Source organism: Colletotrichum higginsianum, chromosome 1 (genome assembly GCF_001672515.1).
Source record: "Colletotrichum higginsianum IMI 349063 chromosome 1, whole genome shotgun sequence".
Lineage (NCBI taxonomy): Eukaryota > Fungi > Ascomycota > Sordariomycetes > Glomerellales > Glomerellaceae > Colletotrichum > Colletotrichum higginsianum.
Genome location: NC_030954.1, coordinates 5711402 through 5735370, shown reverse-complemented (window position 1 = coordinate 5735370; position 23969 = coordinate 5711402). Strand labels below are relative to the sequence as shown.

At 58.3% G+C, this 23969-nt stretch overlaps 6 protein-coding genes across 6 annotated transcripts; 2 read left to right on the top strand and 4 right to left on the bottom strand.

Moving 5' to 3' along the window:
* Positions 1 to 112: 112 nt before the first annotated feature.
* On the bottom strand, positions 113 to 2335 carry CH63R_01697 (Iron-sulfur cluster transporter ATM1; the record flags this gene model as incomplete). Its single annotated transcript, XM_018296672.1, has 2 exons — positions 113 to 201; positions 262 to 2335. 2 exons carry the CDS (start codon positions 2333 to 2335, stop codon positions 113 to 115), a joined length of 2163 nt encoding a protein of 720 aa, XP_018165034.1.
* Positions 2336 to 4146: 1811 nt separating this feature from the next.
* On the top strand, positions 4147 to 6702 carry CH63R_01696 (Periplasmic beta-glucosidase; the record flags this gene model as incomplete). The annotated part of the gene is made up of 2 exons (XM_018296671.1): positions 4147 to 4261; positions 4400 to 6702. 2 exons carry the CDS (start codon positions 4147 to 4149, stop codon positions 6700 to 6702), a joined length of 2418 nt encoding a protein of 805 aa, XP_018165033.1.
* Positions 6703 to 7439: 737 nt separating this feature from the next.
* CH63R_01695 (subtilase) lies at positions 7440 to 10143 on the bottom strand (the record flags this gene model as incomplete). The annotated part of the gene is made up of 6 exons (XM_018296670.1): positions 7440 to 7566; positions 7662 to 7927; positions 7997 to 8084; positions 8159 to 8362; positions 8441 to 9951; positions 10012 to 10143. 6 exons carry the CDS (start codon positions 10141 to 10143, stop codon positions 7440 to 7442), a joined length of 2328 nt encoding a protein of 775 aa, XP_018165032.1.
* A 1332-nt stretch (positions 10144 to 11475) lies between these two features.
* Positions 11476 to 15090, bottom strand: CH63R_01694 (glycosyltransferase family 20; the record flags this gene model as incomplete). The annotated part of the gene is made up of 3 exons (XM_018296669.1): positions 11476 to 12023; positions 12123 to 14064; positions 14353 to 15090. 3 exons carry the CDS (start codon positions 15088 to 15090, stop codon positions 11476 to 11478), a joined length of 3228 nt encoding a protein of 1075 aa, XP_018165031.1.
* Positions 15091 to 18363: 3273 nt separating this feature from the next.
* Positions 18364 to 19514, top strand: CH63R_01693 (uncharacterized protein; the record flags this gene model as incomplete). Its single annotated transcript, XM_018296668.1, has 3 exons — positions 18364 to 18465; positions 18543 to 18997; positions 19121 to 19514. 3 exons carry the CDS (start codon positions 18364 to 18366, stop codon positions 19512 to 19514), a joined length of 951 nt encoding a protein of 316 aa, XP_018165030.1.
* Positions 19515 to 20364: 850 nt separating this feature from the next.
* CH63R_01692 (heterokaryon incompatibility protein) lies at positions 20365 to 22590 on the bottom strand (the record flags this gene model as incomplete). The annotated part of the gene is made up of 1 exon (XM_018296667.1): positions 20365 to 22590. The coding sequence occupies one exon, from the start codon at positions 22588 to 22590 to the stop codon at positions 20365 to 20367; it is 2226 nt and encodes a 741-aa protein (XP_018165029.1).
* Positions 22591 to 23969: the final 1379 nt, after the last annotated feature.

Below are 23969 nucleotides of genomic sequence, written 5' to 3'. Positions count from 1 at the left end.
TTTCTTCAGAACCTGGGTAGGGCAATCATTGGTAGTGCGAACCGCACAAGGACGGTACTCAGAAACGCATCTATAATGTGGTATATCTTGAAACTTCTTGGACGTGAGGTGCTTATTTCACTGTGGGCGGCTTCGCTACAGCATCGCCCTCTTCGGGCTGCTCTCTCTCCAGTCCGTCTGTGTCGAAGAGCGTTTCCTGGGCTGAGTTGCGTGTCAGTACAAACTTGGGTCTTCAGTACCGAAGTGACAATGGTGACTTACCGCTCCAGAGCTCAGCATACAACCCGCCCTGGTCAATGAGATCTCTGTGGGTGCCCATCTCGGCAACGTTGCCCTCCTTGAGCACGATGATGAGGTCGGCGTCGAAAATGGTCCGCAGCCTGTGAGCGACGAAAACGCTGGTGCGTGCCTTTTCGCGCAGGATGCTGTTGATGTTGAGCATGAGGGCCTGTTCGGTGTGGGTGTCCAAGGCGCTCGTCGCCTCGTCAAAGAACAGCAGGGGAGGGTCCTTGAGCAGCAGCCTGCTCACGGCAAGACGTTGCTTCTCACCGCCAGAAATCATCATGCCTCGCTCTCCGACCTTGGTCTGGTACCCGTCGGGGAACCGCTCGATGATCTCATGAATGCGCGCGCGCTGGGCGGCGGCAATAACCCGCTCTTTGGGCGCTGACATGTCACCGTATTGGATGTTGTGCTCGATGGTGTCGTTGAAAAGGGGAGTGTCTTGAGGAACAACTCCAATGGACCGGCGGAGCGAGTCGACCTGGACCTGGCGGATGTCCTGGTCGTCGATGAAGATGCGGCCGGACTGGGCGTCATAGGAGCGGAAGAGCAGGCGGAGAAGGGTGGACTTGCCGCAGCCACTGGGACCGACGACAGCGACCTTCTTGCCGGCCGGGATGGTGAGCGAGAGGTTGCGCAGGATGGGGCGATCGGGATGGTAGCCGAACGTGACATTCTCGAATCTGATCTCGCCGCCCTTGGACAGGGCCAGGGGTTTCGCGTCAGGCGCATCCTTGATGGAGACATTGACCTTTTGCAGGCTGAACAAGGTCTCCATGTCAAGCAGCGACTGACGGAGCTCACGGTAAACGGAGCCAAGGAAGTTGAGCGGAACCGAAAGCTGGAACACCAGCTGGTTGACCATGACGAGGTCGCCGACGCTGAGCGTGCCGTGGGCAACGCCGTCGGCGGCCAGATACATCATGGCAGTCAAGGCGGATGAGAAAATGATGTTCTGACCGCTGTTGAGCAGGGCCAGAGACGTGGCGACTTTGATGGAGCTCTTCTCGTAGGCCTGCAGGGCCTTGTCGTACCTGGCGACCTCGAACTTTTCGTTGTTGAAGTACTTGACGGCCTCGTAGTTGATGAGGGAGTCCACGGCGAGGGTCGAGGCCTTATTGTCGGCGGCGTTGGCCTGTCTCCTGAACTTTGTCCTCCAGGCCGTCGTCCAGATGGTGAAGGCGGTGTAGCCGACCATGGTCAGGATGGTGATGGCGGCGAACTTTGCGCCGTACTGCCAGGTCAAGATGCTGCAGACCATGGAGATTTCCAGGGCCGTCGGCAGGATGTGGATGACCATGCTCGTCAGCAGGAAGCTGATTCCCTTGGTTCCGCGGTCAATCGCCCTCGTCAGACCTCCCGTCTGTTTGGACAGGTGGAAGCTGAGGTCCAGCCGCAGCAGATGGTCAAAGACGTTGCAGGCGACTCTGCGGATGGCCTTCTGGGCGACCGAGGCAAAGACGGCGTTGCGCAGCTCCTGGAAAATGGTGGCACCGATCCTCGTGGCGCCGTATGCCAGGACCATGCTTCCGGCTATCGTTGCCGCCGTGCCGCCGGTCGCGCCGATATCGATGTTCATGGAGTCGACGATGCTCTTGAAGTAGAAGGGCACCTGGACGTTGAGGACTTTTGCACCGACGAGCAGGGAGACGGCCAACCCGACGCGAAACTTGGTGCCTATGCTGTCCTTGGGCCACAGGTACCGCGACATCTCCTTCATGATTGCCCAGTCGGCCTTGCGCTGTTCCTGCGCGTTCTTCTCGGGGATGGCCATAGGATCGACGGGTTTCTTGGCCTTTGCTGCGGGCTCGGCCTTGAACGGCTTCCCCGATGTCTTGTCGGCGACTCCATCACTAGACTTTGTCGTCGTTGTCGTCGTCGTCGTCGTTGCGGCGGGGTTCTTTGGTTGCTCGCGTCTCGAGGGCGCGCTCGTCTGGAAGATGCGGATCGGGGCTCGCGGGCTCTGGGGGAGCCACGGCCGGCGGCAGAGCTGTATGTGTGTAATGCCCCGGGGGCAGGCCAAGGGAGCCTTGGTAACGGCTCGGATTATCATCGTTGTCGTGCCCTGCGCCGAAGCTCGATCATCTTCTTTGTGGGTTCTGCGCGGGGTTCTCGGTCAGCGACGGCGGGGACATTCAAGCCGAGCTCTCTCTCTCGATGGAAACGAGGTAGGTAGGTAGCTTACCACAGATAAATGAATTGAGACGACAAATGGTGGACCAGAATTGGCCACGAGCAGGAAAGAAAGAGAAGGGAAAAGGGGGAAAGGGGGAACACAGGGGAGGTGGGATTGGTTGCGGCGGCGGCGATGATGCACAACGGGGCGAGAAAGTCGCAAGCTTGCGGGCTCGGCTTATTCGAGCTCCTCGGCCGGAATGATGCAATCGCCGGGGGCCTTAGGCACGATCGGACCGACACCTTGAGGGCCTCCGTCCGATTGGTTCTCAAGCCGAGACACCGGGGACCCGTCATTACATAAGAAACACATTCACCGAAACTCACCGAATTTACCGAGACTGTCACCGAGACTGTCACCGACGCTACTGAGTGCGTACCAGTCCGGGCTCTGTTGCAAACACGCATGTTTCCTGTCTCACTATGCCTGAGTAATAGCTCACAAGATTCATATACGATCGACTCCAGCCTTGTGGGTTTTCAGCACTGAAACGATGCATCGACCTGGCGTTACCTGTATGCTATTGTCACACTGACATGCTTTTCTCTGAGTGAACATATTTGAGAGAAAGGTAACGAGTATTGTTGCCACTGCTGGGAGTGCCTCGGGTTATGAATGTAGAGCTCTCAACAGGCCTGCTATATATTTATCACCATAACTACGAGATGATCTGACTGCGTTCTTCCAAGCAAATGATTTAATTGATCAGACATCCCTGGAGAGTGATGCACATCCACAATCCAAGTACTCACACGCCCACGTGTTCAGCCCACAGACATCAGGATCGTCTCCGGGATGCATTGCAAAGCGACCCCTTTCCAGAACAACTCGCCACGGTCCAGGCCACAAGCTTTCTAAAGTTGGATAAACGGCATCTGCGGCTTGCAAGAGATAGAGGTGATTCAGGACCCCATTTATGGGGGCAGCCACGCGTCGTTCGCACGCAGCCGGGAAATCCGATATGGGGTTCCGGGATTTCCGGGCCAGACAGGAAGAACCGCCACGTCCAATACACTAAGGATTGCCGGAAGGCCCACGTTAAAGACTCTCGAGATACCTATCAAATCGTGGCTCAGAGGTGGGCCTTTTTTTTATTTTAGGCCTTGATTAATTACATTTGCCTTTTTGTATCACTCTCGAGAAGTCGTCTCCCTCCGCCGCCCGCTGACAAAGTCTTGCATTGGAAGCAATCGGTTTACATAGTAGTGCCATGACGCCTGGCTGTTCAAGGAATCTTCTGAAGAGTTCAAGAATTTCGCTCAATAAACACTATCTGAGTATTTTGATACCGACTTCCCCCGGCATTTATAACCCTTGTTGTAATCGAAAGAACGGCCGACGGGAAAACGGCCGAGTGGAACAAGGCCTTTGATCGCACCGGCCTTGCGGGAACATCCCCCACATGCCGGCAGTCTGTAGATGGAAGTTCGCCGACAGAATGGGGCTCGACGTGGATCATCATCGCGACGAACTACAGAGGTCAACTCGGGACTCGGCGATATCGACCCATCGGCCGCGCAACGACAAAGGCGGAGCATAACACCGCTCTCTCCTGAGAAACGTGGGAAACACACCGTTATAAGATGGGACGTTTCGCCAAGATGTAGTAGACAGACTTCAGACGAACGCTCGGTCAGTCAGAACACTCCTTTCTTCCGATTCCAAAATACGACATTCGTTTGCCCCCCATGAGAGTTTCAACTTCTGCCGGCGCGCTCGCCGCGCTGTCTTTCGTTTCTTCAACCTCTGCTGCTTCGAACTCTTCCACTTCCTCGACCAACGCTATTCTCTCTGATGGGTATGGTATGTAGTAGTACCAGCGCCCCTTGTCGCCTACACGGGCTTCTTTAGTTGGCGTCCTTCGCCCCCGACAGAGAACATATCAGCATTAAACAACATCAAGGAATCGGTTTGCGTGCTTCAACTAACTCTTTCACGCAGTCTCCCTCGGCCGCTACGATGCCGCCTACCAAAAGGCCAAGTCCTTCGTCGCAACCCTCGACAACGCCCAGAAGGTGTCCATCATCACGGGGCAGAGCGTCACCGGCAACGCCACCTGGACGGCTCTGAACAACAAGGATGGCGTGTCCGGCATCAACTACCAGTTCTACGTCTCCGGCTTCACCATGGCCAATGCCCTGACCATGAGCTGGAACCGCGAGCTCATCGAACAGCAGTTCAAGGCCGTCGGCGACGAGTTCTACGGCGTGGGCTACAACCTCATCAACGGACCCGAGGCCGGACCCCTTGGCCGGACCCCGTACGGTGGACGAACCCCCGAAACTTTCGGCGCCGACCCCTACCTCACGGGCATCGCCATGGGTAAGGCCATCTCCGGTATGAACTCTGCCGGTGTCATCGCCGGTGGCCGCCACTTCCTCCTCAACGAGCAGGAGACGAACCGGTCCTCGGGCATTTCCGCGACCACGTCCAACGTCTACTCCTCCAACGCCGACGACAAGACGATCCACGAGCTGTACTCCTGGCCCTTCGCCGACGGTGTCCAGGCCGGCATGATGGCCGTCATGTGCGGCATGACCCGCGTCAACGGGACCCTCTCGTGCGAGAACAACAACCTCGTCAGCGCCCTCCTCAAGAAGGAGATGGGATTCCTGGGCCTCGTCTTCCCCGACGTCAACTCCCAGACCACGTCCTACGGCTCCGCCAACGCCGGCCTCGACTACGGCTCCAGCAACTACTGGACAGAGGACATCCTCAACGCCGGCATCAGCAACGGCAGCTTCACCCAGGAGCGCCTCGACGACATGGCCGTCCGCAACGTCATCGGCTACTACCACGTCGGCCTCGACGACGGCAAGCAGCCCTCCAAGGCCGCCACCACCGAGTACCGCGACGTTCGCGGTAACCATTCCAAGCTCATCCGCCAGGTCGCCGGCGAGTCCATCGTCCTGCTCAAGAACTCCAACGTCTCCGGTCTCGGGCTCCCCCTGCAGAGGCCTCGCACCATCTCTCTCTTCGGCGCCCACGCCGGCCCCGCCCTTGCCGGTCCCAACCAGCCCTTCAGTGTTCAGGGAACCGACAGCGACGTCTATCAAGGTCATCTTGCCAGCGGAACCGGTTCCGGCCAACTCTCTCTGCCCTACCTGGTCACCCCTTTCCAGGCCATCACGTCCCGCGCCATCGAGGACAACAGCATGATCTGGTGGCTCTTGAACAACACGTACACCTCTTCGTCGTCTGGCGGCGGCGGCATGTCCGGTGGCGGCGGAGGCGGCAGCCCTCCCGATGGTATGTCTGGAAACAGCACTGGAGGCGGTATGGGTGGTAGTGTTGGCGGTAACAGCACCGGTGGTGGAATGACCGCCGGTGGCGGCGGCGGCGGTCTCGGAAACCTGGGACAGGGCACTGCCATGACCCCTTCGTTCACCAACTACGCCGAGAACTCGCAAGTCTGCATCGCTTTCATCAACTCCTACTCCGGCGAGGGCGCCGACCGCAGCTTGCTGTACGACGACGAGCAGGACGCCATGGTCACCTCCGTCGCCTCGAACTGCAACAACACCGTCGTCGTCGTCAACACGGCCGGCCCCCGCGTCCTCGACGCCTGGATCGAGAACGAGAACATCACCGCCGTGCTGTACTCCGGCCTCCTCGGCCAGGAGAGCGGCAACGCCATCGCCGACGTCCTGTACGGCGACGTCAACCCCAGCGGCAAGCTCTCCCACACCATCGCCAAGAGCGCCGACGACTACCCCGTCTCCATCTGCTACACCGAGCAGTGCGACTTCTCCGAGGGCGTCTTCATCGACTACCGCTACTTCGACGCCAAGAACAGGACCGTTCGCTACCCCTTCGGCCACGGCCTCAGCTACACCTCCTTCTCCTACGGCAAGGTCGACGCCAAGGTCACCAACCAGACAGCGGCCGACTCCAAGTACCCCGGCGGTGCTCTGGTCCCCGGCGGCCAGGAAGACCTGTGGGAAGAGATCATCAGCGTCAAGGCCAACGTCAGGAACGACGGCGGCGTCCAGGGCGCCGAGGTCGCCCAGCTCTACGTCAGCTTCCCTGCCGAGGCCGCCCAACCCCCTCGCGTCCTTCGCGGGTTCGAGAAGATCAACCTGAAGCCCGGTGCCGCCGGCGACGTCACTTTCAGCGTCCGCAGACGCGATGTCAGCTACTGGGACACGGCCGCGCAGAAGTGGGCTGTTGCCAGAGGAAAGTACACCTTCTCCGTTGGTGCCAGCTCGCGCGACATCCGCGCTGTCGCAGACATCACCATCTGAGGGATCAAGAAGTTCCCTTTGTATATACTTGCTTCCCAGGAGTTACAGTGGTCCCAATTTCGACTCGGCCAGTTATGTTATAGACTAGACATTAGATCCTCATTGGTTTATCTTGCTTCGTTTGCACTTTGTTGTCAATCAGCATCAAACAAACACAATTGTTTCATTCAAGTAAACAACGCACTATTTTGTGGTTGCACATCCAATGTACATATGTGAAGCTACATGTTCTACACACTCCACTACTGCAATAAATCTAATCCTTGGAATGGATCCAGGCGTGGTATTTGACATTATGCCTGTACCTTCTCCGCAACGGACCCATCTCCCATGTGAGATGAATTTAAACTTGGAAAATGTATCCTATATGCCTGCGAATAGATCACCTCAAAAGCAGTCTAATCAATAGCTGAGCGGTATGCATCGTTTACCAAAATCATGCTGGTTTCATTCCAGACCTAACCAAGAACCAAACCGAGACCAAGAAAACAAGTTTGAGACACCACAGAGCCTTCAAGGCAGGGCATACAGAGTCGATGTTCAAGTATGTTACTTTGAGGGGTCAAGTAATTCGGCAGGAGATGATCAACAAAAGATGACCATCTTTGCATTGAACAAATTGTGGATTTCTATGTGGAAGCAGCAAGAACCATCATGTGAGGCAAGCCGTGTTGTACAACAAGACGTTCTACTTCCCGTCCCTGAGGAACAATACCCTTTTTTGGGCATCATTCCATTTACCACCACCTCTTCGTGATGGTGCTGTTTCCAGGCTTCGGCAATATGGTGAACTCAGTCGTCAACCCCTTCCAACTGTTTGCGTTCTCGGGGTTGGCAAACGGCACCAGGACGGCGAATCTCATCCTAGATGACCGAGAGAGTCAGCTCATGTCTCGTATACGAAAGAAGAAGAAGAAAAAGAGTGTCTCGCAACGGCCCCTCTCAGGGGATGAACTCACGTGTACTTGCCCGGCCCAACCAGGGTCCCGTCAGCCAAGCGGCCAAACCACCAATAACTGGTCGTGAACCCGCCTGTCGTCAAGGCGTTCCTCGCAACGTCGGTCACGGGCAGCGTGAAGAGGTCGCTGGCGTTGTGGCGCGCCGGGTTGAAGGTCGAGGAGCTGCCGGCGCCGGACCAGGACGTGGCCGAGCCGATGTAGCCGCGGCGGCCGGGGACGGGGGGGTATTCCCAGTCTCGTTTCTCGTCGAAACCGGACTCGTAGATCTAGAGTCGTGAGTGAGCTGGCGTGTTCTACACGGGCAAAAAGGGGGCGCCAGAAGACATGGAACGTACATCCCAGCGGACCTCTCTCGATCCCCACTTGATCTTCATAAAGATCTTGGGGAAGTCCTGCGCGGCGGTGCTGAGGTCGAAAGTGAAGCTATTCCCAAGATCGATCGATTAGCACATCATATTCATCATCCCAATTGTTGATGATGGGAAAGGTAAACCCACGTCGTCTTGTTGCTGTAAGCGGGCGACGACCTCAGCCACGGATACGTCCCGTGGAACGGGTTCTGCATCTGTTGCTTCAGATCGAACGCCAGTCCTTGGAACGGGACGCCGACGACCTCGCCGTTGCTGCCTTTGACGAGAACACGACCGCCGTAGGCCGGAAGAGCGGTCTGGTTGACGCCCTGGGGGATCTCGAACACGAATCTGCCAACCGTCAGCAACTCACTCCCCATTCCCCCGAATCTCCACCCATGTTATTGAAAGGGGCATCGGACGACTCACTTGGCCTTCCTCTCCTCCCCGGGCCCCAGCTCGAACCCTCCCGGCAACCCAACGCTGACCGAGATGTTGGACGGCACGACCTCGGGACGATATCTGATCCTCGGCGTCTCCCCCGGATCCCGTGCGTCGTACGCCCTGAGCATCTCCACGCCGGCCCAGCTCTCGACCTCGAAGCTGTACCTCACCCTGTCCTTGCCCGTGTTCCTCACCGCGATCCCCTGGTCCGCCCGGAAGTGCAGCGTGTCGTTCAGCCCGAACCGCCGGAGCTCCAGGCTGGTGGCGTACCCGACGACCTTCCTCGCGTCGACGAGGCCTCCGCCGACCTGCTGCGACGGCGCCCGGAACGCCGGGTCCGCCTCGCCGCTGTACAGCAGCCACGGCAGCGACGCGCCGGACGAGATGACGCGCATGCTGAGGTCTTTGGCGAAGTCATTCCCGTGGGCGGCCCTCCCGCCGTGCTTGGAGATGTACAGCGCCGCCACGCCGGCAATGTACGGCGTCGCCATGCTGGTGCCGCTCAGCAGGACGAACTGGTTGTCGTCGCCCCCCGGCCAGGTACTGAACACGTCCGTCCCGGGTGCCGTGATGTCGGGCTTCACCGACAGGTCGTAGAGGCCGCCCCAGCTCGTGAAGTACGACGGCCGAAGAACGTCATCCCCTCCCGCCGCCGTCCCGTTGCCGCCGCCGCCCCTCTTGACCTCGGCGCTCGCGACGCTGAGGACGTTCTCGCCGGAGCTGCCGGTGCCGCCGTAGTACGGCCCGCCGTTACCCGAGTTGCCGGCGCCGATGGTGACGACGACGCCTTGGGCGGCGATGCGGCTCGCCACGACGGCCCAGGCGTTGTTGGCGAACCCGCCGCGGGCTCCGATGCTGGCCGTGATGATGTCCATGCCGTCGTCGTAGGCCCGCAGGAACGCATCGATGATGGTCGCCTGGTCCGTCCCGTCGCCCGGCCCAAAGACCTTGTACGCGTACAGGCTCGCCTTGGGCGCCACGCCCGTCCACCCGCTCGAGGACTCCCCGGCCAGGATGCCCGCGACGTGCGTGCCGTGGCCTTGCTCGTCGGCGGGGTCGGCGTCGGGCTTCTTGGCCGTCCCGGCTTGCCATCCGTCGCCGACAAAATCCCAGCCGCCGACGACCTTGAATCCCGGACCGAAGCCGCCGCCGAGGGCGGCGTGCTTGTACCACACGCCCGAGTCGACGATGCCGACCTTGACGCCCTCACCGAGGATGCCTTCCTTGTGGATCTCGTCGACGCCGGTGGCCCAGTGCACGGCATGCGCGCCGGCAGCGTCGGCGTCGACGTCGACCTGTCGCTTGACGGGGGCGATCAGCCTGGCCTTGCTGTTCGGCCAGACGCCGACGACATCGGGGAGGACGCGGAGGGTGTCGAGGTTGTGGTTGTCCGTCTCGAGGCTCGCGCCGGAGAAGACGGCGGACTCAAAGGTTTTGAGGACGGTGATGCCCTCTTCGGATGAGAGCTCGTCTCGTTTGACTTTTGCGTGGACGCCCTGGATGCAGTGGTTGGACAGAGTCGATCATCACGGAAGGGGAGGGGGGGGGGGACTTACGCTGGCGAACTCGATGATGAAGCGTTTGGCCTCGACCTCGACCTCGACATCCTCGGTTGGTTCCTCGACATTCTCTTGCGCGGCGCCGAGGGCGACGAGGGCCAGGGCAGGCAATAGATGAGAGAAACGCATCGTGGCTCTTGCTCTCACTCTCACTCTCTCAGACTCAGTCTCACACTTTGTCTCTCGGGCTCAACTGACAAGAGTGAATGCCATGGTGCCTCTCACAGAGCGCGTGGCGTGAACCACTCGTCTTATAACAACCACGGCACATCAATCCTCGTTTTCAACGCGCAAGTCGTCGTCCCCCCCGCCGTCGCAATCTATTGCCCCGCAGCGTCGTACGGACAAGGGGTTCCAACGTGCTCGTCCTTGCAGACGATCCAACCCCGGAGAGGGAGGTCGAAAAGGGTTCTGGGTCCGATCCGCCTTTTTTTCCCGGGGGGAGATGAGCCAAGGCCGAACGAGCTATGGCGATAACGGGAGTGAGTCTCGGAGTCGGGCGATTCTGTTTTGTGTCTTTGGGCGCTGGAACCGCCCTCCCGTCTCACTTGACTGAGAGAGTCATACAGAGACTCACTTGGGCTACTGGAACGACGATATAAGTCTATTTCCTTCTCATGCATACTCGCTCGTGAGTTGTGATAGAGCGACTAACACGCACACTCACACTCGTCGGCGCTCGCCAAGAGATCCACATTACTGGGATCTTGAACCTGCGCAAACGTGCTCGTGAGTCTGAGTATGGGACACGAGTAAGAAAGAGTCAGTAAGGTCGGTCACTCCATCGGCTGGCGTTCACTGCGTTCTCTGAACTCATCCTCCCTCTCCCACGATCAGGTTACCCTTTTTCATCCCATGATTTCCGGTGGCCAGCAGGCAAGTAACGTAAGAAAGGGGCATTTCCGAATTGAGTTTCGGTCATTCAGCCGGAGGGGACGGCATTCGTCAGGGTCAGGGAACCGTCGTGTCGATCCGACGATCAGCAGCACAGCCGCAGCGGATGTGACCTTCTTTTCTGGGTCACGCCGCTTCGTCTTTGTGAGTGTAGGCATCTTTTTCAGGTTTTGTTTCTGGGTCCGTATCAATCAGCATGTGAGAAGGGGGAAGGGCCACCGTCGCGTGACCAGCAATAGGTTCGTGGCCATATGTCGTAGTGAAATAAGAATAATAGTAGTCTATATGCATCTAGGCCAATATATGTCTTCGGGCCATCCCGCTATGCATCATGCCTCGTGTGTGTCAACTGCCCTTTGCTCGACGACGGACTATCAAACCCGTGGAACACTCGAAGGGGATAAAAAATAGACGGCTTGAGTAACAGAGTTCACAAAACAAGAAGAAAGAAAAAGAAAACAAAAACAAATGCCCCCTTTCTGCCCATACTCCCGGCTGTATGATTTCCCTATCCCCCCATCTCCATCACACCTTGCTTAGATCTGCTTTCGTCTGCACCGAGTCACTTCACTTCTCCGAGTCGGGGATGTGTCCCTCGACCGTGCTCAGAGCGGCGAGGTTGACCTGGCCAAAGTGCTCAGAGCTCTCGCCGCCGAGACCGACGCCGACGAGCAGCGCGACGCATTCGACAACGTCCTCGGGCTCCAGCAAGTGCCACCTGGCCAGCGTGACCTTGGTGCTCGCGCCGACCGTGACGGTGAAGATGTGGTCGTTGTCCACCTCGTTGCCCGACAGGCCGTTGAGGGCGCGGAACATGTCCTCGTCGGTGAAGTCGTCGCCCAGGCAGAGCACAAACTCGACGCGGCCGGGGTGCTTCTCCGACGCGGGCGCCGAGTTGTACGTGTGGACAAGCCGCTTGGCGATCTCGCCCTTGTTGATGAAGGTCGGCCTGACCTCGAGGTTGGCCTTGCCCTCCATGACCTCGACATCCCATTTCTGGGCCACGGTGGCCTGGAGCTCCTTGTGGCACTCGCGCGCCATGTGCATGCCCTGCTCGGGATCGGCCAGTCGGTAGTGCCACGTCAGGGCGCATCGCTTGCGTTCGACAAAGGAGCCTGTTGGTGGTAGGAGTCAGCGAGAGTTCCCCCTTACGTTACGTGGATGGGAAACATTGTTATAAAAAAGAATTAAAAAAAATTGGAAGTGAAACTCACCCGGGACGCGGTCCGTGAAGGACTGGAAGACGGTCATGACCTCGGCCTGCCAGCCCATGTCGAACTCGTCGGCAAGGTTGACCCATTCGTCGGAGCCCGGGTTCTTCATGAAGCTGCCGTGCTCGGCGCTGAAGCCGATGCCGGGGATGTGGCCGAGGTGCTGCTGCAGGAACTCCTGGTCGCGGCCCGAGATGATCCAGACGGCGTTCCTCTCGTCGCTGGCGAGGGCCTTGAGCGTCTGCAGAACGCGCTCCGAGGGCACGGCGGCGCTGGGCTCGCGGACGATGGGGGTGAGGGTGCCGTCGTAGTCGAACATGAAGAGGCGCTTGCCGGCGTCGCGGTACGTCTTGAGCATGAGGGCGCGGTCCAGAAGGGGCGTGGCGTGGGCGTTCTTCTGGGTGCCGAGGACGTGGACGTGCTTGCGGACAAAGTGGTCGATCCAGCTCTGGACGTTGCGCGTGGTGACGTGGTTGTAGAGGCTCGTCTGCATGGCCATGCGCTTCTCGGGGGACATGGTGAGGGCGTTGTTGATCTCGACGGCGACGCCCGAGAGGTCCCAGGGGTTGATGTGGATGGCGTCCTTGAGGGAGCCAGCGGTGCCGCTGAACTCGGACAGGATGAGGGGCCCGTGGCCCTCGCGCTGGCAGATGACGTACTCCATGCTCGTCGTGTTCATGCCGTCGCGGACCGAGGTGATGAGGCCAATGTCGGCGGCGCGCAGCAGGGCAAAGTACTCGTCCTGGCTCAAGTACTGGGGGTAGTGCTGGACGGGGGAGAAGCCGAGGCTGCCGTACATGCCGTTGATGCGCATGACGAGCTCGTTGACGCGCGTGGCGATGCGGCTCTCGGGGTCGTCGTCCTTCTCCTCCTCGATGCTCGTGGGCGACGTGACCTGGATCAGCACCACCTTCTCGCGCCAGTCGGGGTACATTTCGAGGAAGCGCTCAAAGGCCTGCAGCTTCTGGGCGACGCCGCGGACCGAGTCGAGGCGGTCGCGACCGACAATGATCTTCTTGCCGGCGTAGAGCTTCTTGAGGGCGTCGTACTTTTCCGTGACGGCGTCGGTCCAGGCGTACATCTCGCACTTGTCGGCGTTGATGCCGATGGGGAAGACGCCGACCTGGACGCGGGCGCCGTAGGCGTCGACGCCGCCGCTGTCCGAGGGGAAGCCGAGGACGCGGGTGCAGCAGCTGGAGAAGTGGCGCGAGTAGCTGTAGGACTGGAAGCCGACGAGGTTGGAGCCCAGGACGCCCTCGAGCACCTCCTTGCGGCGAGGCAGGCAGCGCAGGAACTCGGAACTCGGGAAGGGCGAGTGCAGGAAGAAGGAGATGTTCATGTTGGGGACGCGCTGGCGCAGCATGCTGGGCAGCAGCATGAGGTAGTAGTCGTGGACGACGACGATGTCGCCGGGCTTGTAGAGCTCGATGATGCGGTTGGCGAACTTTTGGTTCATGCGGTAGTAGTCGGCCCACTGCAGACGCTCCTTGCGGCCGTCGGTCGGCTCGTGCTGCTTGTAGTGGAAGAGGGTGTAGAGGTCGTGCTCGGCGTAGCGGCGCCACCGGCTCTGGTCCTTGAGCAGGATGCCCTCCTCCTGCTGCTCGTTGTCGTCGCAGAGCCAGACGGGCACCGTCTTGATGGTCTTGCTGTGGGCCAGCTGGGCCTCGAGGCGGGCCTGGTCTTCGCGGGGCAGCCAGAGACCCTCGCTCGGGGGCGGCGTGGGCAGACGCGCATCGCCGTCAATGGGGATCGGGGCCGAGAGGGTGTTGAGGGAGGAGAAGTGGACGGTAGTCGCGGGCGGCGTGTCGGGGGGCGAGAGGACGTCTTTCGGAGTATCGATCTCGCCGGTCCAGGCGACGACGGTGTGGTTCCAGGGCGTTTCGTCCGACGAGAGGTAGGCGAAGGAGTCGAAGAGGGCCGACTGGCCGCGACGGGGTTTCAATTCCTGTTGTTATGTGAGGTCAGCGGGGGTTCGTGGGCGGTGTGTGTGTGGGCGTTATGTGTGTGTGTGTGTGTGTGTGCGTGTGTGTGTTTCGCGACGAGGGAGGCTGTAGAACGTGACGCAAGAGGGATTTGAAGACGCAATGGAAGGGGGGGTTGAGAAGGAGGGGGGAGAGTTAGGAGAAAGGGGATTGAGGAAAGGAGATTGGGAGAGAGGGAGAGAGAAGGAATCGAGGAGAGGAAGCGATTCCAAGGACCCCATGCGGGATTGAGGATAGACAGCCAAACGTACCCAGTCGGATCCCTTGCGATACTTGAGCGAGTGCGGGATGTTGAAGGTGGCCGAGATGATGTTACCGCTCAGCTGCAGATCCGGGTTGGCGGCGCGGATGTGCGACAGGGACTCGCGGCGACCCATGGCTGCGAGCGTCATGCGCTTAAGGATGTCGCGGCCGGTGAGGGGGCCGGGGGACTGCGGGAGGTGCTTGAAGGAGGAGGAATTGATGTCGATGGCGTTTGGCGGTTGTGGGTATCGGTGTTGCTGTTGTTGTTGTTGTTGATGTTGCTGAGAAGACAGAGGAAGAGAATGGGGAGGTTGAGATTGAGATTGAGATTGAGACTGAGATTGAGATTGAGATGGGGGATCTCGTCGGCGGTCGGAAAGGGAAAAGTAGCTCGGCCCTTCGGCGGCGGCGTCGCTTCGCGGGAAATAGCTGGGCGACTGCGCCCGCGAACTGTCACCCGAGACGTACGTGTGTTGGTGGATTCCCGGCGTGACGGCGTCCGAGAGGGCGATGCTTCTAAGCACGGGGTTCGCGGGGTTGATGGGCGCGGGATTGACGGCGGTATGGCTGAGATGCTTGGGGATCGTTGACGTTGTGGGAGAAGAAGCCGTAGAAGAAACCCCGCGGTTGAGCTCGGCCGGCCGTTCTTTTTGACCCTGTTGGTCGTGGTGGTGGTGGTGCTGCTGCAGCTGCTGCTGTTGCTGCTGTTGCTGCTGTTGCTGCTGTTGCTGCTGTTGCTGCTCCATGATGACTCGTGTTATTCTCTGGCGGCCCAAGGGGGGGAAAGTGGTGGTAGAGTTGGGACTAGCGGCGGTCGCAGGGAACAGGGGCGGGGGGTGGGATGGTGGGATGGTGGGATGGGCGAGGATGGAGGTGGAAGATGGAGGATGATGGATGGAGGAGGGAAGAAATCGGGAAGAAGACGAAGGATGCAGATGGTTTGATCCTGATGAGAGAGTGAGAGTGAGAGTGAGAGTAAGAGTAAGAGTAAAAGTAAGAGTAAGAGTGAGACTAAGAGTGAGAGTAAGAGTATGGATGAGGGTGAAGTGAGAGTGAAGGTGGAAGGTGGGCGTGCTATCGCTGGTGGTGATGTCGACTTGGAAGAGGGAAGAACACGGAACAGACACCAAGCACACACAGGCGGACTCGACACCGCTTGGAGAGAAGAAAACGAGGAAGAGGAAACAAAGAGACGACGGCAAGAGTGGCGGGGGGAGGATATGACACTTGAAGAACCCAACACTTCGGGCTAGGCTTCACTTCAGAACTCGCACAGCTCCAACACGAAGAAGAGGCAATCGAGGCGATGACATTTGACGGTGAGGTGAGTGAGTTCACAGTGACGGGGGGTGGAGGGGTCCGACGTCCAGGGGCCCGGCTGCTCCAGGATGTATGTTGCCTCTGTCGTCCAGTCCTGTCTCTCTGTCTCCGTCCCCGTCCCTGTATCCGTACAGCCTGGAGTAATAGAGACAGAAAAGGACTAACGGTATGACAGAACGAATGCCAGACCCGTCGTCTTGGGGATCCTGCGGTAGCTCCTGTGCTGTGCTGTGCTGTGCTGCGCTGCGCTGATGGTGTTGCGATACGATGAGACGCGCTTCGAGTCCGCTGTCGTCTCGTCTCAGTGCGTGTTATCAAGGTACCCTTTTGGTGGTGTTCCCAGCTAAATGATACATGCCAAGCTCAGGACGATTTGCTCCTATCCTGCTGTCTGGAGGGGGTGAAGGGATGGGGGCCAGACTCCAGAGTCTCCAGAATTGCTGCAGCAGCGACACGAGCCTTGCTGATTGAGGTTTCCGGTGGGGGTTGCCAATGGTCGTTGTATTGCTTGGTAGTTGCTTGTACACCGACGCCGCAGGGATTGCTTTTTTTCTTTCTTTTTTTTTCCCCCTTTCTCTTCTGTCGATGTGACGGATCCCATCAACTCGTGGGAACTAGAGAGAGAGAGAGAGGGAGAGAGACAGAGAGATAGAGAGAGAGGAAGATGAGCGGAGAGCGAGAAACGCTTGAAGTGTTGTTGATGAACCAGCCCATTCGACGCCGTGGTGTGAAGACACGATGCTCTAGATTAGCCTTGACAGCCTCGATAGTGCCCCGAGACTAAGACAACTAACTGCAGGACAGACCAACTGGCGGCGGGCAGAGGCACATGTCACCGGTATGTCGCTCGCTGCAGCTGCCGTACCGTCTGGTCTGTTCCCAGAGAGAGACTGGACACTAGTGCTCTCTTGGTGCCGATGGAGGGGCAGAAGGGGAACGTGCTGGAAACTCTGGGCCCTGTCCAGCCCTCTCTGTCGCGCTCTCTCTCTCTCTTTCTCTCTTCTCTTCTGCCTTCCTGGCGGGGTCATTGGCATAACGGGTATGGGGGGTTCTTGTTCCAGGTATTCGGCGAGTCTCCAGGAGGTATTCTCGGTGTATTCCACCGACTTTTCCAACGTGTGGCGATACATATGACGCAGGTATGTCCACTTGGCTCGGTACAAGCTCGAGACCTCTTCCAAGTTTACGGCCAACCCCTCTCTCTTTACCCCTGGTTCGGACGGGACGATTTACTCGACACGAGATTGGCCCAAAAAGGGGGGGGGGCTACCCTGTCGCTTGGCCCTGTCAAGCTCCAAAAGATCCAATGGAAATGCCGTCCTGGGCTCCTAGCCTCCTAGGCTCCTGGGATCCTGGGACGCTTCTCGACCTTCTCCTCGACAGTTCCTGGTCTGGTCTGGCCGGAGGTAGAGCGCCGGGAGCTGTTTTGCTGAGTGGTGGGATAGGATGGTAAGGAACCCCCCTGTTTGATGCCGCTTTCTTGTCTCTCTCTCTCTCTCTGTCTCTCGGTCTGCTCCCTGCCCTGTGCTCTCTGTCGTTTGCTGTCGTCCCCGTGTACCCTATGATGTCTTTGTGATGCAATGCGAGTTGCGGAAAAGGCGCAGAGAACAGAGAAAGAAAGGGAGAAAATCTGACAAGTTCCCCAAATTCCCATGTGAGGCATTTGTGTCCTTTCCTCCCTCCTCTTTTCTGCCTCGTCACAAGTATCTTACCCTCTTACACGCCCTTGGCGCAAAGAAGACTGGCTGGGCATCTCGATATGCAAGTATAGACAAGACAACAAAATAAAGCCACCGAAGCCAAGCACTCGCCGTGGCGTAGTGGGCTGTGACCGTCTTCAGTGTCTTCAGCGCCGCTTGACAAAGAAAGACACACGGCCACCTGCAGCCAGCGCGTTCGATGGGTGTCCGTCCGCGCTGCTGGAAGCCATTTCCCAAGTCCGGGATGACGCTGGGACGACGGGGGAGGGTTAAAAAAAAAAAAAAAAAAACCACCCGAAAAAACAATCGGACCGCAAACTCGAATCAGAAACGAAAAGGGGGCATGGCATGTTGTATGTGATTGTGACCGTCGCAAACTGCGGGAAAAAGTCCGACCCACCTGACGTAATTCGAGGCAATTATCTGCCCCCTTTTTCCCTCTTCTTCTTTTTGTTATTGATCTTCTTCTTCTTCTCGGTGGCACTTCCCAGTCGATGTTGATGTCGATGTCGATGTCAATGTCGACGTGTCCAATGCCTCCTCGAGATGTAGGTTGTGAGGCTCTCGATCGAACCTCGAAAGACGTTTGCGGGGATCAATGCGCTTCCAACTCGTGGCTGGCCCAGACGGAACGAGACTCGTGCTGCTGCCGGTCCTGGGGGGGCTAGCTATCGTTAAGCTAAGCGCCCGCGTTTGTTGGAAAAGACGGTGAACGGACGAGGTGCGGAACTAAGACGTCTTGAGCGACGGGGACGGAGCAACGAGCGAGTGGCTGGCGCTCTCTCTCTCTCTCTCTCTCGCTCGCAACCTGCTGCAATGCGATTCGTTTTGCCTGCGCTGAAGGCGACTGAGGTGGTGGAAGGACGGCAGGGGGGGTCTTCGACAAGTCTGTCGCCGTCAGGGACTCGGGATGCGTCAAACGAAGTTGGTGTCGAACAACGGTGAGAGTATCAGGGAGGGAAAGTTGGAGGAGCCCGGGTCATGTTCTCCCAATCCAGGATGTGGTCCGCCGCTCTCTTCTTAAAGACTTCCCCGGCCGAGACCAACTTCTATCGCAGAACCAGCCCAGTTCGACGTGACTTCAACCCGGCAAGGCACGATGTGTGATGCCCGGATGGCTAAGTCTACTCTCCATTCTGTCGGATGCATGCGTACGAAGCACCATACATTACAGCCAGCCAGACACAGACACAGACACAGCAGTGGCGTCTCATCTGCATGCACTATGCACTGCACCGCGCGTCGAGGGTGCAGTCTGCGATACGTTCTCGGCCGGTCAACTTCTTCTTCTGCTGCATCCCCGCTGGCTACTCATGCCTCATTCGATCAATAACAACGGCGGGGAGGTAAATGTCTTGGGCCAAGGCGTGAGTGACCGCGAACCCCGCCACGTCTACAGCCATATCACATCAACCAGACATGGCGTGTCTGGCGAGGTCCTCGTCTTGTGCCATCGGCATCGGTACTTGGATCTCCAGCGGCTTCTTCTCTACCTTCAACGGCGTTTAGCTCTGCCGACTTCGGAAGGGGACCTCAACAAGAACAGACTCGCCATCCACCCTCCTCCTCCTTGTCTCTTCAAGCTGCACATTCAAGTAGTACAACGTGCAGTAACAGGTCCAGACAGTCGACGGTCAGTCATCCCACAGAGTCTAGGCTCATCTCTCTGCCCGGCGTATCCACCAAAAACCCCATGGGCACCCGAGCTGGAATATTGGAGCCTTGGAGCATATTGGGCTTGATCCGCTTGAACCAGTTCTCGCCAACAAATCGTGACACGCCCTCTTCATCCCACCATCACTTACGCCGTGGGCCAGACCGAACAACACCCAGCCCATGCCGGTCGTCCCATGATTCCCTCCGCCGAGGCGACCTGCAGCACATCCGACGGACTACATCGACGCTGGATGGGGGGCTACACCACACAACACATCAGCCTGAACGGCTTCGCTGGCCAACTGAGCCATTTTCCCTTCCATGATGTGCTATCCTATCCTGCCATCCCATCCCACCCTTCCAGAGATGCCACCGGCTTTGCCCGATATCTGATGCAGGTCCTCCTCATCCACGTCTTCTCTCTCTCGATGCCCGATCTCACTGCCCGCTGCTCTCGTCCAGATAAGGGCGCCCGTCCACCGTGGAGGCCGTGAATCCCCCGCCAGCAGACCAGGCACATGGCGCCAATCCCGCCGCATCAGTGGCTGCATGCCTCTTTCGTTCGTCACCCTTTTTTTTCTCCCCCTTCCTTTCTTCGTTTTATTCTCGGGATGCCATCCCCGCCTCTCCCCGTCTTCTACCCCCCCTCCCAGGCCGCGCGCACTATGCCGAATGACACGCATCCACGCCCACGTTAGATCTTGTCGTGCTGTATCCGTAGATCCTATGGACCGGGCCACCAACCACACTCATTGTGCAATTAGGGGTTTTCGGATCATCGCGCCGAACAGCATTGTCGTGGAGGGGTGGGCGCAGAGGTGTGGCTGCGCGGTATCCGTAGCACTCATGGCATTCATTGCGTTGCACCATGCATAGTCTTGATTCACGATACCTGCTCTGGCACTCATGGCAAGACGAACTCGTGCACCATGAGGATCTGAAGATCAGTTTCTTATGCTGCTAGACTCGTCCACTGAACCTCAAGCAGCTAAAACTGCGGCTTTCTTGAGACCTGGCCATGCGGAACATGCTGTGGTCAGATAGCCCAAGTCAGTCGGGCGAGATATCTATCTCTCTGCTATGTGACCCTTTGCGCAATGTTCTTTTCTCTCTTCATTCAATGATGCATACTCTTAGAACAGTCCCCGTTGTCAGTTGCAATGCACCTACTTCGGACTATTGCACCAAAGCAACAATGCTCCTAGCACGCAGCTTACAGAGGTACTTCGTATTATTGACTTGTCTGGGCAGGAATTATATAGGAGACGGGTTATATTTATTAGAGCGACGAAATGGCTGGATCGCGAGAATGATGGACATGAAAGACACGTTTCCGTCTCAACCTCAGATAAGACCGAACGTTTCGACTTGGACACCCCGAGCTTCCAACGCAGCCGCCGTTAGTCTTGGGTCCGAGTTGATCACCTCCCTCGTGTCCCTGTGCCTGTACCGGGCAAAGTTCCAAGGGTCGGCGCCGCTCCTCACGGCCTCTATCCTCTCCCACTCGGGCGGATCCTCCCCCAGCCTGGGATCCAGCTTGGTCACCTCGTCCGTCGCGGCCGAGAAGAAGTGCATCGAGTCGAAGAAGCCGGACTCGCGCGCCATGCGAGCCCTCCAGCCGTCGGGCAACGGGCCGAGCAGCGCCTCCGTGTCCATCAGCCCGTGGGTATACGTGGCCCCGACAACCCTGAACCGTCGACGCCGTTCCCCGGTCGAAGAGTGAGGGGGGTCCGGTGCCGCCGGCCTCACGAGCAGCGGCGATGGGCAGCCCAGCAAGACGACGAGCTGGTCTCCGACCTCTGGCCGCGCGTGGGAGGTGCCCATGTACCCCGTGTTCGTCTTGATGAAATACCGATGCCTGACGCGGATGAAGTTGATGGACTCGTGGGAGACGCTCTCGCCCTCGAGATCGCTGATGAACTCTCGGCCGTATAGCTCCGCCGCTTCGGGAACCGTGAGGAGGCTGTTGCACTGCGGCCACCGCTCGATCATGTACCCCAGCCCGAGAAGCGTGACAAAAGCGTCGATGGCTCTCTCGTTCGTCGGGGCGTATCGCTCTGTCGAGAGCGCCGCCGGCTCCCACGCCTTCACCGCGGCAAGGAGGCCTTCGGAATCGGCCGTCGACTTCTGCCCGACGAACGAGACAGTGCCACAGGTCACACCCGCCGCCTCCATGACCTCGCCGGCGTGGCCTCCTACGCCCGGTCGGAAGCTGGTCTCTGCCGCGGAGGCGCCAGCCGCGTAGAAGACGTCGGCGTACGGCAGTCGGACTGCGCGGTCGACGGGGACAGACCAGTCCGGCACCCACGAAGGCGCCTCGATTTGGCGAGCATCGACGTTGCAGCGGTCGAGGAAGTCCAACCTCCTAAGCTCCTCCAGGTAGGCCTTGCAGAACTGGCTGTAGACCTGCTCGACGGGGAGCGAGTAGTCCGGCCTGACACGCTCCCTGATGGCCGCGGGGGCCGCGCCCAGGGCGCCATAGATCTTGTCTCTCGGATCCGCGCAGCCTTTCCAGTTGAGCGTCTGCAGCTCGCGGAAGAACGGCTGGTGGGAGAACGGCAGCATCACCTCGACGGCATCGAGGATGAGCCCCCTCACGTGGGCGCTGGGGAGGACCTTCTTGTCGCTGGCGCAGAAGATGGCGCGGCGGAAGACGGACAGCGAGATGCTGTCGGGCCCGCAGAGCATGAAGGACCGCTCGTCCGCAAGACGGACCTCTTGCCAGACCCAGAGACGCTCGAACCAGGACCGCTGAAGGAGGTTTGTGATGCCATCCCAGGTCTGCTCGTCAAAGGGCAAGGCCACCGAGGCTCGGGCGAGCTCAGGGTTGCTGCAACCAGGCGGGTTGGTCCTCCACGCCCCTCGTTCCGTGTACACGGCCTGCTCGCCGAGGTGACGCAGCGCAGAAAGGGCCAGCTTGCTATGCCCGCCCTCTGCCCCGAGCCATACGACGACGTGGTTCGCTCGGCGATAGATGTCGCACATCATGTGGACCTGTTGGTTGCGCTCTTCGAGGTTGGCCTGGTTGATGCACAGCGCGTCGATCCACAGCCTCCGGGGAGTATCGCGGTATCTGAGATGCCGCAGGGCGGCTGCGAGGTTCGGACGGATGTTGAGGCTAGACGATGCGGCGCCAGTCGACGGCGCCGTGGGCTCGACGACGTAGGCGTATTCCTCGCCGCCCGCAGGCGCCCAAACGTATGACAGGCCCTCGTACTCGAGCTTGTTGTCGTCGAAGGCGACGTTGGGGTCGACGCCCGTCAAGGGGTGCAGCCAGGACGTCTCGTAGGGCTCCTCCGGGCCGTAATGTCTCTGACGTTCAAAGATGAAGCGCCCGTCGAGACAAACGCGAACGATCCAGTCGGACGGCAGCGTCTTCTGGATTTCCTTCCTGGTCGGGGGCAATCGGATGGCGGACGGCCGGCGTGGCGACAGGGCGACGTGATGGAACTTGATACGGATCGCCTCGTCGAAGGCGCCGGGCAGCAGCTCGACCACGCGAATCTCTTTCGAGGTCAAATCAAGGTCCCGGTAATGGTACCTTGGTTTGTCGGCTGGGCTTTTCGTCATTATGGAGAGATTTCTTGAAGGAGACCGTGATCACTGATGTTTGTTGTTAAATCAAGCAACGCAAAATGATGTCCGAAATTCTCGACGAGGAACTGTGCAATTTGCAACAGGCTGAGGAGTTCCCAACGCGGCAAAGCTCAATTTTGCGGTTCATGTGTCTTCTTATGATCTGAGGAGGATCAGACTGAAGCCTACATGTCGTTTGGAGAGTCAAATCGTCGAGGAAATGCCAGGAGCCTATTGAGGGGGGGGGGACTTACACTTTGATGATCGCCACATGTGGCAAGCAAGCGTTGATCCTTCACAGCCTGCATACAGACAGCCTGATTAGGGACAAGGTGACCACAAGGAAAGGAATAGGCGGCATAGCCAGCGTTCGAGGCCCTCGCTGTGTGCATCCATCACGCATCCTCTCACAGCCACTGGAGATCGGTCAGCGCTTAACATGCAATCACGAGGAGCGGCATGTAGCAGCACCCAATCATCTTCTAGAGTCAGGTTACGGAGTAAAACGGCTAGCCGTACGCTTTATGTACTCTGGCTCTTGTCCACGTCCTCCAGGCCTCCGTGTTACCCCAGCAGATGCCACCCCTACCTTCGGGTCTTGTTCAACTCAACCACCGTAGGCATTGGAGGTTAGATTTAAAAGCAGCGTGTGATGATTATTGTGAGGTTTTAAAGAAGGATACGAATGCCCTGGCTTTTAGTCCTTCTGTTCAAAATCGATTTCAGGTCCACGCAATCAGGCAGACTCATCCACGTCAACGCCCTTCCGAGCGCACTTACTGAAATATAAGCAACATCAGTACATAGACGGGGCAGAAATGTCTCCCCGCACTAAATCGAACGCAGACATATTCATATATGTAGGTGTGCACTCTGCCCTTCGCCCCGCCACAGCCTGATTGCGATGCAAGCCAGCGGCGCGTCTGCTCCGAACATCCTCAGTCTTGGGGAGTCATAGCATCACCCGGAGAATCACACTCCCGGGCCCCTCAGATACACACAAAGTTACCATGGATAGTAAGGGGGTGTCGTTGTGTTAGTGGCATAAACTTTTCTTCCTCAAACCCGTGATTTTAGAAATAAGAGTAATCAAGACATGGACCTAATTTCTAGTTAGCCTGCACGGTGTTCCTACTTGAAGGCTGGAAACGTTATACCTTATGAATCAGGTACCAGAGAAGTAAGAGCATGTGATATCAATATCACTCTGCTGACTTGGATTAATGGGTTTGTATCGAGCGTTGAATATGCGCTCAGACTGAGAGTGACTGAAGTTCTTGCAAACGCATTTTGCCGCAACATCGAAAGCCGTTGTGTTACCAAAACCTCATTCGCCTCCCTACGCAGTAATCTATAGCATCAAACGAGATGGT